Here is an 18,182-nt window from a genome sequence, read left to right as displayed (position 1 = left end):
CCACTAGTCCTCAGTCTGGCCATTAAGCATTACCTGACTCTTGTAGTTGTCATGGTCTCAGGGAATTCTGAGGTGGGATTTGGCAGACAAGAGGATAGCAGCTTTCTGGATCCAGTCAGGGAGCATATTCCATGGATAATGAACACACTGTATTTCAAGATTGTAACTCGTAACACCACTTGAATAGTTGAAATGCCTCTCTTCAGACTGACTGATGACCTGTTGGTGACCTCTAATGGAAAAATCAACAACTAAAGTTTGCCTTTGGATTTTTACCTGTATCCGTCAACCCATAATTGAGTGAACCAAATGTCAGCAATCTAGCATGGGAACTAATTGTGTCTGTCAATCACTCATCCCTTTGGACACTCCTTTCTTTTCTGTGTTAAAACTGACTCTATAGCCGCGTCTACACATGCACGCTACTTCGAAGTAGCGGCGCCAACTTCGAAATAGTGCCCGTCACGGCTACACGTGTTGGGCGCTACTTTGAAGTTGAAATCAACGTTAGGCGGCGAGACGTCGAAGTCGCTAACCCCATGAGGGGATGGGAATAGCGCCCTACTTCGAAGCTGAACGTCGAAGTAGGGCACGTGTAGACGATCCGCGTCCCGCCACATCGAAATAGCAGGGTCCGCCATGGTGGCCATCAGCTGAGGGGTTGAGAGATGCTCTCTCTCCAGCCCCTGCGGGGCTCTATGGTCACCGTGGGCAGCAGCCCTTAGCCCAGGGCTTCTGGCTGCTGCTGCAGCAGCTGGGCATCCATGCTGCAGGCACAGGGTCTGCAACCAGTTGTCAGCTCTGTGTATTTTGTGTTGTTTAGTGCAACTGTGTCTGGGAGGGGCCCTTTAAGGGAGCGGCTTGCTGTTGAGTCCGCCCTGTGACCCTGTCTGCAGCTGTGCCTGGCATCCCTATTTCGATGTGTGCTACTTTGGCATGTAGACGTTCCCTTGCAGCGCCTATTTCGATGTGGTGCCGCGCAACGTCGAAGTTGAACATCGACGTTGCCAGCCCTGGAGGACGTGTAGACATTATTCATCGAAATAGCCTATTTCGATGTTGCTACATCGAAATAAGCTACTTCGATGTAGGCTTCACGTGTAGATGTAGCCTATATGGTTCTGGGTTAGGGGAATAATTGAGGTGTTTGGTTTAAATGATGGGCAAGAAAACAATGGAAAGGAAGGGAAAATAGAGAAAGCAAAGAGGGAAGCTGAACAGAGATAACAGTCTTAAATACAAAGGAGGTAGGAATTAAAAGTCCAGTTTTGCTGACTGCTAGACAAGCTGAAAAGCCCATCTGAAGGAGCTTGGAATGGAGTTTGGGTACTTTTAGGAGGGTGTGAAGAGTGCATGATTTTGATTTATAACATACATGAATAGATCTATACATAGAATTTGACTGACTGATGGATAGAGTAGGGGGAAGAAATATACTGTCTGGATATATATATGACCCCTTTTCATCCAAGAGACAATGGTTAGCAGTGGCGGTGAGGATCTATGGGCAGTGTTTGAGTCTGCGGCTTTCCTCGTGCCTTACCTGCCTAATATTGGATTTGCACTTTTGACTGCAATAACCACATATAAGTCTATTTCCCAATTCTTGGGTGCGTCTACACTAGCTGGCTACTTTGAAGTAGCCAGCCCAACGTCGAAATAGCACCCGTCGCGTCTACACGCGCCAGGTGCTATTTCGTTGTTGAAATCGACGTTAGGCAGCGAGATGTCGAAGTCGCTATTCCCATCTAAGGATGGGACTAGCACCCTACTTCGACGTTGAACGTCAAAGTAGGATGTGTGTAGACAATCCGCGTCCCACTACTTCAAAATTGTAGGGTCCTCCATGGCAGCCATCAGCTGAGGGGTTGAGAGACACTGTCTCCAGCCCCTGCGGGGCTCTATGGTCGCCACGTGCAGCAGCCTTAAAGGAACCACCGACCCGGATTTCCTGGGGCAGGAAGCTGACAGCGTGCAGGCAGCAGCACAGGCATGTGCTAGCCCTGCACGCTTCTCACAGGCCCCAATCCCCGCTGCCTTTACCCATGGCCTCCAGCCAGCCCCCAGAGCGCACCCAGGGCTCCTCTCTTGAGGGGACCCAGGCACCCCCAGCAGCCAGGCAGGGGGCCAAAAGGATGCAGGGCCCCTCCTGGTCAGAGGCTGAGCTCCGAGAGCTGCTGGGGCTCTGGGGTGAGGAGGAGGTGCTCCACATGATGGGGAGCAAGCGGCGGAACGCAGAAGCGTTCGCCCGACTGGCCGACGACCTGGCTGCCCAGGGTCACCATACCTGCACTCCGGATCATGTCCGGAGTAAAGTGAAGGAGCTGCGGCAGGGGTTCGCCCGGGCCCAGGACTCGGCCAGCCGGTCTGGGGCTGCCCCCGCCACTTGCCCCTATTACAGGGAGCTCAGGGACATCCTGGGCCCCCGGGACACCTCCTCCCCCGCGGCCACCCTTGACACCACGGCCGATGAGCCCCAGACGGCCTCAGAGCCAGAGTCTGGCCCAGAGGCCAGCCCTGCACCCCAGGGCCCACCCAAGGAGCCCCCCCTCGGGACAGCGGAGGAGGGGTCCAGCAGCGAAGAGAGGGGGCTCCTCACTGACCTCCCTTCCCGGAGCACCAGCCAGGCATCCACCCACAGGGCTTCCCCCGACCGTGGCGATGGACGGTCAGGTAGGTATCCCACAGAGCACACACCCATGGGCCACAGGGAGGGGGCACCAGACACGACTGGGAGCCTCACACACCACCAGAGGACCCCAACCCGTGACTGCCCAGCCACAGAACAGTCCCAGGACAGCAGCACGACCATCAGTGCCCATCAGCACCCGTACCCATGGACAGAACTCAGTCTTGACCCCGGGGGTAGGGGGACAATGCCATGGCGACAGCCAACAGGGACATCAAACCCACCGATGGGGATGGAGACCCAGCACCCAAGAGGGGGCATGGAGAACGGGCCACGGGCCAGGGCACTGGACTGACAGCCTTCCCCTCCCTCTCTCCCTCTCTCCAGCTGCAGCATCAGACGCCCCAGGCAGCCAGGCACTGTCCATTGTCCCCAACAGCCCACCGGAGGCCAGCCACTGCCAGCGGCCGGAGACACCCCCAAGGCCAGCAGGACAGTCCCGCTACTGCCAGACTCTTGGAATGGCCCCGGTGGACCCTCAGCTGCCGGCAGCTCTCCGGTGGCAGACGGAGGTGGCGGAGGAAAGACTCCGCTTCGAGTGGGAGGAGTCCACCCAGCGGTGGGTGGTGTGGGAGGACTTTATGGGGGTTTTCAGGGACATAGCCGGGTCGATCCGGGAGGCCATTGCCCGGCTCCCGCCCCCCCACTGCCCCCCGGGCCGCCCTGCCCGCCACTCCACCCGCCTCGCCGCCTGCTGCCCCACCTGCTGCCCCACCCGCCTCACCATCGGCAAGCTCCACAGAGCCCACTGGAGCTGAAGACTGGCCAGTGGAGGCATCCCGGCCCTACCTGCCGGTCCTCCCAGCCCCCAGCCAGCCATGCCGGGGACTGCGGACAGGGGAAGGCGGGGTTGTGAGCCATACCCGCCGGGGCTCGCGCCCCTCTACGCTCACCCCAGACTGATGGAGGCCCAGTGGATGGCTCGGCTGTTGGCCCATGTATATAGTTGTCCCCCTTTTTGTAGATTAGTTGCAGTTTCTTTATTTAATCAAACAAGTTATCCAGTTTAAAAAAAAGTTTTATTTTCCTAAAAGCTGGAGTTGTGTGCTTGTTGGGGGGGGTGGCGTGCGGGTGTTGGGGGCGGTGTACAGGCATTGCGGGCTGTGTGGGGGGGGTCCTCTGGGGAAGGCCAGGGAGGTGCTCGGGGTCTCCCTGAACAAAGTGGGCCCGCAGGGCCTTACGGACCCGTACCCCCTCATGGTGGGCTTGGCGGCTGGGTGCGGCAGCCGGCTGGGGGAAGCCCGTGCTGGCGTCAACCATCCACCCCTGGACGAAAGCCTCCCCCTTGCTCTCAACGATGTTGTGGAGCGTGCAGCATGCGCCCACAACCTGGGGGATGTTTTGGAGGCTGACGTCCAGTCGGGCAATGAGGCACCTCCAGCAGCCCTTCAGATGGCCAAATGTTCTCTCCACCACCTGGCAGGCATGGTTCAGGCGGGCATTGAACCGCTCCTGGCTGGTATTGAGGTGGCCGGTGTACAGGTGCATGAGCCAGGGCTGGAGGGGGTAGGCCGCATCCGCCACGAGGCAGAGGGGCACGGTGGTGTCCCCCAGAGGGATCTCCCTCTAGGTGATGTAGGTCCCCGCTTCCAGCCGGCAGTACAGGCCCGAGTTCCTAAAAACACGGGCATCGTGTGTGCAGCTGGGCCAGCCCACATACACGTCCTGGAAGCGGCCCCGACTGTCCACCATGGCCTGCAGGACCATGGAGTGGTAGCCCCTGCGGTTGATGTATCTTCCTCTGCTGTGGTCCGGGGCGCGGATGGGGATGTGGGTCCCATCCAGGGCCCCGAAGCAGTTGGGGAACCCCATGGAGGCGAATCTGGCGACGGCTGCATCCAGGTCCCCGAGTCGGACGACTCTCTGGAGCAACATGGCATTAAGTGCATGGCCCACCTGTGGGGAGGGAACACAGGTGCCCATGAGGCTGCACAGGGTGCCCTGGGGCCCTTCCCCCAGGTCCCCTCCCAGGCACCTCCCTGGGTACCCCACTTGCCCAGCCCATCCCTCCCCGGTATCCCTCCATTTCCAGCCCCACACCTGGCCCCTCCCTCCCCCCCTCCGTCCCTCCATCCCCAAGCCCACACCTGGCCCCCTCTACCCCACCGTGGGTGCATGCCCAGGCCTCCTTACCTCCATGACGACAACCCCGACCGTGGCCTTTCCGACTCCAAACTGGTGTCCCAAGGAGCGATAGCTGTCTGGAGTGGCCAGCTTCCAGACGGCTATTGAGACACTCCTCTCGATGGGGAGGGCACGCTGCATCTTGGTGTCATGGTGCCTCAGTGCTGGGGTGAGCCACTGGCAGAGCTCGAGAAAGGTCTGCCGGTGCATGCAGAAGTTCCAGAGCCACATATCGTCATCCCACTTCCACATGACGAGCTGCTCCCACCACTCGGAGCTGGTGGGGTAGGTCCAGAGGCGGGGGAGCGGCCGGTGAGGGAGGAAGAGGGGAGCCCGGTGGTCAGGGGCGTCCCCGTCTGCCTCCAGGGTGGGGTCCTCTGGCAGGAGCCACTGGGCGGCCTCCCGGGCAGCACCTAGCAGGGCGCTTGCCCCCTGGATGACTACCTGGAGGGCCTCCGCTTCCTGCTGCTGCTGCAGCTGCTGCTGTGACTTGGTCTGCAAGAGAGTGGCTACTGCTCTGCAGACCTCGTGCTGTGCATACCGGGTGTGTCTGGGAGGGGCCCTTTAAAGGAGCGGCTTGCAGCTGCCCCGGAACGGCTAGTGTGCTCTGTGACCCAGTCCGCGGTCTGTCCCGGCCCCTTATTCAAAAGAGGGTGCTTGTGTGTGTAGACGCTCTGCATTTCCTTCCAGGGCGGCTCTTTTCGACGTTCCCCGTCGCTACTTCGACATTGAACGTCGACGTTGCCAGCCCTGGAGGACGTGTAGACGATAATTGTCAAAGTAGCCTATTTCGATGTTCGTACTTTGAAAAAGGCTACTTCGACATAATGTGCTAGTGTAGACGTAGCCCTTGAGTCTGAAAGCTTTTCCTTCTAAGACGACGTTGTCTGTATGGCTTGCATATATACTATCAAAGGACAATGTGCCCTGTTGTAGCAGTTGTTGCCAGGTATTTTGATCTGATGATGTAGATTCCCAGGATTCTGGATCGATGTTGAATTTTTTCATGGAAATTTGTCTGGATATTTGTAACTATGTTGTACCTTTATTTTATTTTAAAGTAGTCGTCCTGGTACTTAGGATCCAGGAGTTCTTTCTTGTTACATTTAAATCCAAATGGATGGGGAACAAGATCATTCACAAATCCAGCATACCAAATTCCATTGGACTGAGAAGAAAGGAGAGGGGGGGTTCTATTAAAGCTGTCTCCTGCATGACAACCTTTATTGATACCTATACTCAGTGAAGACAAGAAGATAGGCTATGTACACACAACAGCTTATGTCAGTATACACTATGTTACTCAGAGGTGTGACTAAGTCACTCTCATGACTGAGGGAGTTACATCAACCTAATCACTAGTATGGGTATCACTATGTTGACAGCAGAGTCTCTCCTGCTGACCTAGTTACTGCTGATCATGAGGGCTAGAGTAATTGTGTTGATGGGGGAACTCTCTGCCACTAGCTAATAGCATCTGCACTAGTAGCACTACAGCTGCATCAATACAGCTGCATTGCTGTAAGTCTCTAAGGTAGCCATAGTCAGTTTTCTGAGCAGTGCATCAACTCATTTGGGGACATGCAGTCATTCAAGCCTGTGGAAATCTCTGGGATTGTGAATCAGGGCAAAAGTTGAATTATTTGAGGTTTGATCCTGTGCCCTTTGAAGTCAGTGGGAGTCTTCATGTGCCCCTCCAAAGAGGTGATCAGTCTTCTGAGGAGATCCTTTCTCCTGCCAATGAATGACTTTATTTTTCTCAGATGGGCATTCTGAAGTTCAGTGATGTTGACTTAGTTACCAATGTATCTTCCTGGGGATAATATCTAGCACTTTATCCTCTAAAATTTCAAGTTATTACCAAACAGTGTGCTATGAAAAGCAAGAATACCAATGTGTCAATGTGCAAATGTTTATACCTTAGAATGAAATATATCACAGTTTTTTTTCCAAAGATTTGCAATATATTCAAATATTACCTGTATTGGATTAGGATAGTTGAATTTTAGAAAATAGAATACATAACAATACTGTAATGGGCATGAAAAATGGTGTATCATGTAGTCTGTATCACTAAAACAGAGAACTATAATTTTCAGCAGGCACACATCCTTGTGGGTGGGTAGATAAGGTTTCAGTGGGTAGTGAAGTCATGTTTTTAAGCAGCACATAACTCCATTCTGTGCAGGAGCCGTTGAGTTTGAATATTCCAGCTTCTGCATATCATGATGCAAGCGAACAAATAAACATACTCATTTTCTTTATTGTTTGATATAATGGACCTAAAACAGATGCCTTTTAAATTCATATATAGGATTAAAATGCAAAATAAGTATTATTGCATGTAACAGACAAGTATATGGCTCTTCTATTTATTTTTACTGCAAAAGAGGAGAACCTGTTCAGATAAGTGTCCTTGGCCGTGTCTACACATGCCCCAAACTTCGAAATGGCCATTTGCATGGCCATTTCGAAGTTTACTAATGAAGCGCTGAAATGCATATTCAGCGCTTCATTAGCATGCGGGCTGCCGCGGCGCTTCGAAATTGATGCGCCTCGCCGCCGTGTGGCGCATCCAAACAGGGCTTCTTTTCGAAAGGACCCCGCCTACTTCGAAGTCCCCTTATTCCCATGAATAGACGTAGCCCATGAGAGCAACACAAGGCCTAAAATGTAAAACTAATTATGATGGTCTAAAAAATATAATAAACTATTGTGTAAGAGGAAATAATTCAGAGGAAGATCTTGTAAAAATGGGAGATATACAGAGGCATGATAAAACAAAATTATTTTAGCTTAGTTATAGCAGAAGTTGTCTTTTTAAATTGTGGATGATGCAAAGGCTATAAAATGCAGCTATATCAGTAACTTTCATTATGATTGAAATTAGAGCTGGATTAATAGTTAAAATAAATCCAAATTATATTTCCAAAGCCATGTACTTCTTGGCTATGTCTACACTAGCCCCAGAACTTTGAAAGGGGCATGATAATGAAACTAATCGAAAAATGCTAATGAAGCGCTGCCATGAATATGCAGCGCCTCATTAGCATGATGGCAGTCATGGTGCTTCGAAAGTGCCACTTTCGATCGCACGTGCCTCGTCTACACAGGGTCCTGCACACTTGGAAATCCCGTTATTACTATTTGGTTATAGGAACAAGGGATTTCGAAGTGTGTAGGGTCCTTTTCAACAAAAAAAGAAAAAACCCTTAACTCAGGAAGGCACACTTGGGACTCCTCCCTGTGGGGTACCCCAAGTTCTTAACCCTCCATCAGGAGAGATCTTTGAGACAAAGAACTGTAATCTGATAGCTGGCCGTTCAGCCTAAGGTATACACAGACACTTCTCAGGGACACAGGGATCGAATTTTTGCTATAAAAGGTAATTTATTGACAAAACAAGAGAAAATAAATCAAACTGGTTACAGCACAGAGAATTTCTTCAGTGGGATTCAGCTTAAAAGTACAGATTCCAGGGGCAGGAATCAAATCATTAACCAAAGTCACTGAAAAAAAGTTAACCTTATAAAGCTATGGTTAAATAAACTTCCTCTTGTTTAAATCAGCAACTGTCTCTAAAAGTATGGAGACATCATCAGAAGCCCATGGGAATTTTATGTGTTTTGGATCTCATAACAAGTAAATGCCGTTTGCTTATAGTCATATGGTATTCTAGTGTATACCAAAGTTTGTGATATGTATGATTTATATATGAAGGTAAACATATACCGTAACTAGTCAGTCTAAAGAAGTGGGTCTGTCCCATGAAAGCTCATCATCTAATAAATCATTTTGTTAATCTTTAAAGTGCTACGTGACTGCTGATTTGTTTTGTTAGACAGACTAACATGGCTACCTATCTGTTACTGCCTAAAGGGGTCATTCTCTTATTTATAAAACTATGGCAATATATATTTTATATAGAAACAAATACTATTCTGTTCTATATAGTATATTAAGCTGTGCTCGCCGCCATTGTATCTGAGCACCCTTCAATAATTTCAGTAATATGACTAATGTCTGTCATGTGGTGTTGGTTTTTTTATCCTCTCCCCAGGAGGAGAAGTGTGTGTATAGAAATGTCTTGGTTTTGCATTTCTGGTTTAATATCCATGTTGCTATGTACTTATGTTAAAGATAGGATAAAGGAATGTGTCTTGTACTTGGTAGAAGGTGGTGAAGTTTGTGCTATTCTTTTTATGGTCTTGGACTAATCCACGAGAAAGTTCTATCTCCTGTACAGACTGACTTTACTCTTATTATAAAGTTCTATTGTGCCAGTGGAAATTACTAAAGTCATTCAGAAAATGTCAAGCCTGACCAACTTAATATGTTAGGCCCTCCTACATTCAACAAATCAAAGTACTGATATTTTGATGTGCTGCTTTGTTAGCAGCCATTTTCTTTTTCATTTGTGCAGAACTTGTACAAGGATTTGTCCAAGTGAGTGCGTCAGGGCTTCCTTCCCACTCTGACACAACTTCGAAGCCCCCTTACTCTTCAAAATTTTGGGCACTTCATTAAGCAAATTCCCCCTCGCAGCAACTTTGAAGTTTTAAATTTTGAAGTACCGGCACGCGTCTAGCTGCGGCGCACCCATCGGTACTTCAAAGTGCCGGGGAAACTTCGAAGTCCCCTTACTCCGATGAGTTAAAACTCCAAGGAGTTTAAAACTTCAAAGTTGCTGCGGGGGGAATTTGCTTAACGAAGCGCCCAAAATTTTCAGGAGTAAGGGGACTTCAAAGTTGCCCCAGCACTTTGAAGTACCAGTGGGTGTGCCGTGGCTAGACGCATGCTGGTACTTTGAAGTTTAAAACTTCGAAGTTGCCATTGGTGGGGGGGGAAATTTGCTTAATGAAGTGCTGCCTATGCACAGCAGCACTTTATTAGTAAACTCCCAACACCCTAATTACTATCCTTCCTTCGAAGGAAGGTGGTAGTGTAGACAAGCCCTTAGGCTATGTTTACACTAGACGTAGAAGTTGACCGCTGATATGCAATTTTAACTACACCAATTATGTAGCTATAATTGACCTATCAGCGGTCAACTTCCATATCTGTCTACACAGAGGAAGATTGATGGGAGCCACCTTCCTTATTCTTTGCCTCTCACAAGGAGTTTCAGGGTTGACTTTGACCCCTGACAGCATGAAATGAAACCCCAGAAGATCAGCTCTGAGTGGGCTGATGTTCCATGTAGTGTGGCTGTAGCCTCAGATATTTCTTAGAAGAAGTCAGCCAAAAATATAGTTCAGGTGACAGTTTTGTAGTGCTGTGCTCAAAATCCTTTGGGCCTCTTTAACTGTTTCTCATGAACTGCTTGATCACCTTTTGTTTAGTTTTCAGACAAATTACATTATTTAAGTTGGCACACCTAGTCTTAATGGAAGTTAGACCAGTGTTTTTGTAGTCCCTGGGTGTATAATTCACACAAGAAATCCCATATTTAGCATTTCCTTGCCTGTAAGTTCTTAAATCAAACTGGAGAAAATATTGTTGTGGTAGACTTACTCATTTCCTGGTCACCATAACACCAGTCTGCACAGCAAATGTTCTTCAGGATCAGCTGACTGATCTACACTATTCTTGTGTTTTCAGTGTTTAATTGGTGCCTATATGTTCATTTTGGTGCAGTCCTTCTCTCCAAACTTGACACTAAAATATTTGTTTTTCTTCTTAAAGCCATTTGTGGTCTATCCAGCTTTGTTTCTTCTGAGACTAGTTCCTCAGCTCTCACTATCAAAAAGACAGCTGTATTTCTATTCTTCACTAGTGTGATGAATTACCTATATATTTGAAGTTCACAAAATGGCTCCTGCTATCCAATATATAGCAGTTTTCTCCATTTTTCTTACAGAAGTTTTAACTCTGCATAGATATAGGTAGCTGTGTGACCCATATTATTTGTATTCTTTCCTTGGAGCAAATCTCACTTTGGCGATGTCTACACTAGAGCATAAAGACAATTTTAAGGGAGTTAGGTTAATTTTATGATGTACCTGTCTTCAGTACAAATATCATTAGGTCAATTTTAAGGGGTCCTAAGGTTCACTTTTCTACTCCAGATTTTTCATGAGGAGTAACATCAAATTCAAATTTACAAGGCTGACTTAATGCTGGTGTAGACACAGCATTATTTAATTCGATTTTATTGGCCTCCAGAAGTATTCTACAATGCCCCCAATGTGTCTGTTCTAACCATCACTTTCAATTCCGCTTCTCTCCATGTGAGCAGGAAGTAGAAAACACAAAGCAGGAATCAGCCTGGGCTTTCCAGCTGCCCTCTACCCCACGCAGCTGCCAGGATCTCTGGCTGCCCCCCACCACCATGCAGCTGCCTCCCACACCACGCAGCTGCCCACCACCACGCAGCTTCCAGGCTCGCTGTCTGTCCCTCCATCCCCCCATGGCTACCAGATCAAACTGAAATGAATCAAAATAACACTATCAAAATGAAGCATTTCAACAATACCAAAAAACAACTTTGCAATAGCTCCAAACTGAAACTTTTCAGATTTTTATTTCAGCATTTTACATTTCTCTGGACTGGCCTGCTACATTGTAATGGCGTGTGCCAGGAGAAAGCTGTGGACAAACGATGCAAAAACACATTTGGGAGTTTGTTTTCCATGGGAGTGAGCATAATGCATTCTGGGATGATGACATCAGACACCCACAACTACTTGTGGCTCATTTTTTTCCATAACACATTGGCACAGAAGCCCAGAATACAAAAGGGGTGCAGGAACTGTGGGATACATATCCACAATGCACTGCTGACATAGCTGAAGTTAGCAAATGTAACGGGGACACATGATGTTGACTTTCTAAACATGTGCAGACACTCACCATCACACGTAGTGGTATAAAGTTGACTTTAATAAATTTGACTTTATTTCCCAGTATAGACACCACCTCTGATTATGAAAAGAGCAGGAACATAGACATGGGTGGGCTTGGATGAGGCATGGGCCTGCAGCCCACCCAGTTAGCATCTAGGCCCCCCAAATTGGGGACCCCTGAATACACAGGCTGGAAGTGAGTCAGTTGTCCCAGGTGGTGGTCGTGGGGGGTTGTCTCAGGGAGATGGGGGTAGGCAGTACCACTGGGGTCAAAGATAAGGGCAGTGAATGGTGCTGGCAGGAGAGGGACATGCCCAGCCAGGCAGACAGCCACTGAGCAGGAGCTGGGAGGGGCAGGAAGAGCTCAAGCCCTAGTGGGCCCTCTCTGTCCCATGGGTGTGCCCTACAGCCTATGTGCCCTGGACAACATTGTCTTCTGGTGCCTGCCTAGCAGTAAGGGGGTGGGAACATATGGGTCCTTCCTGTTTCTCCTCGCTGCTGCTTCTCCCATTGGTGCCTGCCCTGCCATCCAAAAGTCAGTGCCCATCCAGTTTTCCTATCCTAGCTATGCCACTGAAATAGAGCCCTTCCCACATACAAAATGTTTATCCACATCCAATCTGCAATCTGCAAAAATGATCTACAGATAACTGCTTTTGTGGATATCAGTGGACATAAGGCAGATATTTGCATATTTGTAGGCCTCTAAGTATTAAGGGCTCAGAGGCCCATCTCCAAAGTAGAGGGATTTAAACTTGCTGTTTGCTTTTGTTTCTGTTGGGATGTCCCTAGCTTTCGCTTTTTTGAACTTTTTCCCCCTTTTTTATGGGCTACGTATTTGAAGCTCTTTGAATTTAGGTCTTCGTGCGATTTGGAGGCACTTGATCCCTTCCTTGGTTAACCCAAAAATATCTTGGTTACTTTTTTAGCATTGCCCTGTAATTTCATCATTGCCTGGTCTAGTGAATATGTATTGCTTTTACGCAAACTACCTAATCCTTAGAGTAAGAATCTGGAGATTTCTTACATTGTAATTCTCCTTGTCTATATTGAGATGATAGGTGCTGGAACCTGAGGTGCTAGGTGTGCTGCAGCACCCCCTGGCTTGAAGTGGTTTCCATTTTACATGATGTTTTCAGTTTAGTTCAATGGCTTTCAACACCCTCACTTGAAAAATTGTTCCAGCACCCCAACAGAGACCATTATGTAGGATTCTCACCCACCTACTCACCTCCCCTGTCAGAAACTTTGCTTTTAAAGTGGTAGGCTGTGTCTTTATAGCTGCACACATGTGAGTATTTCATTCTTTTGCTTGAAAAAGAAACTGACAAATGAGGTTATTAGTGGGCTGTGCCACTCACATGTTCCGTCTACTGATGGGAGAATGATATGCAGGCCTCCCACAGCGAGTGTCAGAGATCACAGCCAGTGTTGCACTAGAAACCCAAAGAATGAAAATTCTATGAGATAGCCTCAAAAAAAAAAGGCTCAGTTATATGCCCTTTCAATGCAACTTTTTAACTTACAATGGTTGCTTGAAAGTAGAAAACAAACTTTTCTTTGTATATAAAAATTCCAAGACTATATTCAGAAAGACAACTTAGAACAGGTTTTTAATAATATAAGTCACTTGTAGTCAGGATGCCACTGCAGACTTTTCTCAGGAATTGCAAACTAAAATATCTGTATATTTGGAGTGTCCTGACACAATGATTCAGATGCTGTAGATAGGAGTGAGCCAAGCTTAGTGTGTCTCCAACAAGCTTCACAAATGTCCTTCATTTCAGGCAAAATTACATGGGTTCTGTATAAACCTGGTAGTCCTTCACTTTTATTGTTTTACATAATTTACATCAGAAATTGAAAGTGTCAAATTATTTATGCCAAAGGAATAAATCCCACAGTTCTGAGTTCCTTGAATAAATAATTTTTCTTCCCATAAATCACAGGTAGGTTTGCATCTCACATTAGAGTATCTACAGGTTGAGGTCTCACACCTGAAATTAATTTTAGGAAGGGGAAAATTTTTAGGCAGAATAATGGTACAGTACTTTAAAACACCCATTTGGCAGAGTGGTTGGTTCCATTTCTAACTCTGCCCTAGAATTCCTCTGTGATCTTGGGCAAGTAATTTAACCTGAGCTTTGCCTTCTCTAATTTCTAAAATGGAGATAATAAAATAGTCTTATCTCACAGTGTTATTGTGAGTCTTAGCACACTGCACATTTTTCGGGCATTAGACATAAGAGTACTGTTAGGAGTCACTTTGTCAAGAATTATGTCTGTTATATTTGAATGAATGATTAACTCCGTATAAACGAAGGGAAATTTCCAGATAAGTTCCATGCTCCACATGTGCACTGATGCCAATTCAATAATAATAGAAGCTTAATTGTGATGGTTTTATGTTATTAATTTGTATTATAGTAGTGCTTAGTGGCCCGAAGAGGACTGGGGTCACATTGTAGCTAATCAGGGTTGAGAATGTCTTTTACTTTGTATTTTTAATAGTGCCTAGCATACTCTAAATAATCAGGAAACACAGACCGAAACTGAAGGAACATGCCAGTATGCATAGGTCCTTGACCTTTTGACTGATACAGAACAAGTTGTACCCATATGTGTGTATATCTGCACAGGGCTTTTAAAGTGCCATGCATATCTAACTCCATACTTGACTGATTAGATGAACAAATCCTGGTGGTCTTAGATATAAACAAAGCAACATGTCTTTTGAAAACTGAGCCCCAAATGAATGATTTAATAAACTGAATGGACTTAAATTTTCTAATTCTTAAGAAGATTTGACATGTTCATGTGATAGGTACAAGTGACAGAATGTACCTGGTGATAAGGAGGGAGTTTCCTAGCTTTTGCTTGAATGTAAGGTACTTTCCACTCATTTACTAGCTCACTGGGGAGTAGTGTTAACCTTTGAACACTCCTACTTTGCTTGAGGGGGCGGAAACCCAGAACAGAAGATTGCCTGAAAGGGGTGACAGGAGGGGATAAAGGAGGGCTTATAAACTAAGATATTTTTATTTTTACCTGATCTGGAGTGAAAAAAAGAGTATTAAAAGAGAATAAGCAGAGCGGCATGGAAGGGGGCTAGGATATTCCCATAGAATCAGAGGCATTACTAAGGGAGACAGGGCATCTTAGGAGAAAATAGAGGTAGGAAATCAAGTGGTAGTGAACTGGGAGGTAGAACTGGGCATCAGGAGCCATGGGATGTGGGACGAAGCAGAGTATTATGGAAAAAGGATGGGCATGTGTGGAGCGGGGAGGTGAGACAGTGCATATGAGCCAGATGACAACATTCAGCACACCTACGCTGATCAGGCTTCATGCTTCACATAGGTGGGACACCAGAGCTAACATGGCCCCCACACAGCTGCCAGATCTGCACTGGTATGCAGGAGTCTGATTGAGAAGTACTGCCCTCTTCTCACTTTTGCACAGACCACAGGTAGGGAGAACCCTGGAGCTGCAAAGAGAACTGCGGTTCCTCACATGCAGGCAATGGCAGTGAGCAAGGGGGTGTGCAGAGGAGATGTTGTGAGGATGGGGGTGGGGGCAGCTGTAGGAAGCACCAGGGGAATAAAGGATTCCAGGTGAAGGTACATGAAAGCGGGGGGGGGCTGGTAAGAGGTGCGGTACTGTCTGGATGGGGATGGGTGTGTAGGGAGCAGGTAGAAGGTGCAGAGGGCAGGGTGCTGGGAGGAGGTGCTGTTTTGGGGACAGGTGCAAGAGGAGTGAGATGCTCTGGGGGAGGCTAGGGGTGGAGGTGCATGGGGATGGGGGGGGCTGATGGGGATGTGACATGGTATGGACAGGTGCCAGGGGGCTGAAAGGGACAGGTGCAGGGGAGTGAGGTATGGGGGCAAGGGATGGCTGCCAGGGGTTATCGTTGTGGGGCCCGGGGGTGAGGGATGGAGATACAGGGGGTTAAGGGGGGGGAGAGGTGTAGTGGTAGAGACAGGTGCAGGGGGGTGCTGAGAGAGGCAGTGCAGAGGGAGTGAGGTGCTGCGGTGGAGAAGGTGGGGGGAGCATGGGACGGAAATATAGGGAGTTGAAGGTGTCCGGGGGGAGGTGTAGTGGTGGGGAGAAAGGTACAGGGGTTTGGGGGGGGAAGAAGGGACGGGCTGAGGGGAGGTGCCGTCGGGGACCCGGGGGTACGGAGGGATGCCGGAAGTATAGCGAGTGTGGGTGAGGTGCCGTGGGGGGGAACGGAGGTACGGGGGGGTGGGGCAAGGTCCTGGGGGGATGGAGGTGAGGGGAGGTGCCGTGGGGGGAGCGGAGGTAGGGGGTTGGGGAGGTGCGGGAGGGCGGAGGTATGGGGGCTGAGGGCAGGAGGACGGGGTGCAATGGGGGGAGCCCGGAGATTGGGCAGGGAAACAGCATGGGTGCCTGGCGGAGGGGTGCGAGCTCCGGCGGGCTGGGGCCTCGGGAACGGAGCCGGCGCTCAGCCCGCAGAAGGGGAACGCCGGGATTCCACCGCCCAGCACAACAAAGGGAGCCGGGGGGGCGGAAACTGGCCACCCCGCTCCGCCCCGCGCCCCGCCCCCGGAGCTCGCGCCCGGGACGGGCTCGCGGCTGCCCCTGCGGCTGGCCGTCTCCTAGCAACGCGGGACCCCGCGAGCTTAACACGCCGCGCGCCAGCGGCGGGGGAGGGGGGCGGCAGGGAGCGGCAGCCCCAGCACCCGCCGCGGAGCCCTCCCCGCTCCCGGGGCCACTGACCCTCCCCACACAGCTACCTGGCGGGTCTGGCCCGGCCCGGCCCTACCCGACCTGGCTCGGCGGGCGGCTGCACACTCGCTCCGGGACTTTGCCAAGTGCCTCCCCCGCCGCCGGCCGCGGAGACAAAAGCGCTTTGTGAGCCGGCCTGGGTGGAGGGGCGGATGGAGGCACCCGCCGTCCCTGCGCGGAGAGGACCCGGCTGCTGCCGCTGCCACCGCCGCCGCGGGGCTCTGCGCCGGGTCCGGCGGTCCCTGCGCTCCCCCTGACATGCGGCCCCTGCTCTGCCTCCTACCTGCGACTGGTGCGCGCCTCCTTCCTCCGCCGCCTCTCCTCCCCCGCAGCCGCCCGAGCCCCCGGCGGGGCTGAGAGCGAGCGAGCCTCGCAGCCGAGACTTGGCCGCCAGCGCGGGGAGAGGTGCCGTCTGCTTCGCATTATGTGGATCCCGCTCCTGGCGTGTCTCACGGCTGGAATCGTCTCGCTGCAGAAATGCCCGCGAGGGCCTGGCTCCGTGCTGCGGGCAGCCCGCGCGCTCGCCGCCGTGCCGGGAATGTGCCAGCGCTGTAAGTGCCGGGCTTGGGTCGGGTCTCTGCCTCCCGGGGGTGGGTCGGCTGGGACGCGAGGGCAGGTGAGCGGCTGCCGGGCGCGTCTGGAGCCACTGGCGCCTGAAAGGTGCAAGGCTCCTGCCTGGTAGAAGCTGCCGGTCGCCTAGAGCCCTGATGCGGCTTGGGAGACTAGCTACTGACAGGTGGGGGGCTGGAGAGCTAAACGTAGGAAGGTGATTGTTGCAAGATCCTTGCCCCTGGAATGCAAACATTCCAGGTATCCGGCCTGTCCTACCTAATCCCTGGCCCTGACCTTGGATTGTCTTGTCTATCGAAAACTGCAGAAGGAGCAACGCTCCCTGAGAGCAACCCATAAGATTAAGGGAAAGGGAGAAAGAAATTCTCATGTGGAGTTTCATGGTGCCACCCTCTGTTGCGCTTAGGGTGTTAGTCCTGTGCTGTAAATATGGATAACAGAAGTCATTGCGGCCCTGGTGGTGGAGCAACAGTGCAGTTGATAATAAGAATGAAAATATTAACTGTTTTATCAGTACTCTTTAGACCAGTGCTGGGCCAGGGTGTGATCAGAGTAAAGGGTAATTGTCTCCACTCATAACATGCTGGCTGAAAAAAATAAATAAATAAATGGGGAGTATTAATGTTGAAAGAGAAATCGGGGAAAAATCCTTACGTTCCTTATATAGGGTGCCACAGTTGTCAACCCAAAAGTGCAGGCTGAGGGACGCTGATCTGCTTGACTTCAGTAGGGATTTCTGCAGACTGAAGCCATGCATATAAATGGCTCTAAATGCATAAAGCAATTTATTCATGAAATCAAGTCCCCCCACCACCTTTTCTGCCTCCTGCACTAGAAAAGGTTCAACTGATCTTAGTAATTCTGTAAACTAAAATATTCTCTCATGTATTGAAATAGTGTGCCAAGTTTCAGCCTGGAGTTGATTAAAGTGTCCAAATTACAACTCAATAAAATAAAATTTATTGTGGGAACAGCATTTTATCCTTAATTAATCGTTGCATACATAACAAGCTAATGTATAATTCAGTAAGATTTACTGAGCACTATTAAATGACATAATAATGGAATAACTTCAGTTAACTTTCATGGACTTGATTTGTTGGTTTTGTGGTTTTGTTTTTTGTTTTGGCTTTGTTTTTTTAATTAAAAATGAACCAAACTGAAAGTCAGTGGGAAAAGAGTTTAATATCAAGTTTCTTATGAAG

General features: G+C 49.5%; 1 protein-coding gene and 1 long non-coding RNA gene across 3 annotated transcripts in view; one reads left to right on the top strand and one right to left on the bottom strand.

Moving 5' to 3' along the window:
- Nucleotides 1–16,824, bottom strand: part of LOC142007953 (uncharacterized) — a 50,309-nt gene extending 33,485 nt beyond the window's left edge. Inside the window, exon 1 of the long non-coding RNA XR_012644046.1 lies at nucleotides 16,691–16,824. This is a non-coding gene — a long non-coding RNA (uncharacterized LOC142007953). The remainder of the gene's footprint in view (nucleotides 1–16,690) is intronic.
- The window catches only part of ITGB8 (integrin subunit beta 8), a 91,900-nt gene continuing 89,961 nt past the window's right edge, over nucleotides 16,244–18,182 (top strand). For both annotated transcript variants that reach the window (XM_074984650.1, XM_074984649.1), the window contains exon 1: nucleotides 16,244–16,958. In XM_074984650.1, coding sequence (XP_074840751.1) covers nucleotides 16,832–16,958 — 127 coding nt within the window. In that variant the 5' untranslated portion in view covers nucleotides 16,244–16,831. The remainder of the gene's footprint in view (nucleotides 16,959–18,182) is intronic.

This window comes from Carettochelys insculpta, chromosome 2, assembly GCF_033958435.1.
Source record: "Carettochelys insculpta isolate YL-2023 chromosome 2, ASM3395843v1, whole genome shotgun sequence".
NCBI classification, from domain to species: Eukaryota; Metazoa; Chordata; order Testudines; family Carettochelyidae; genus Carettochelys; species Carettochelys insculpta.
The sequence above is the reverse complement of the archived record's forward strand: the minus strand, read 5'-3'. Positions and strand labels throughout refer to the sequence as shown.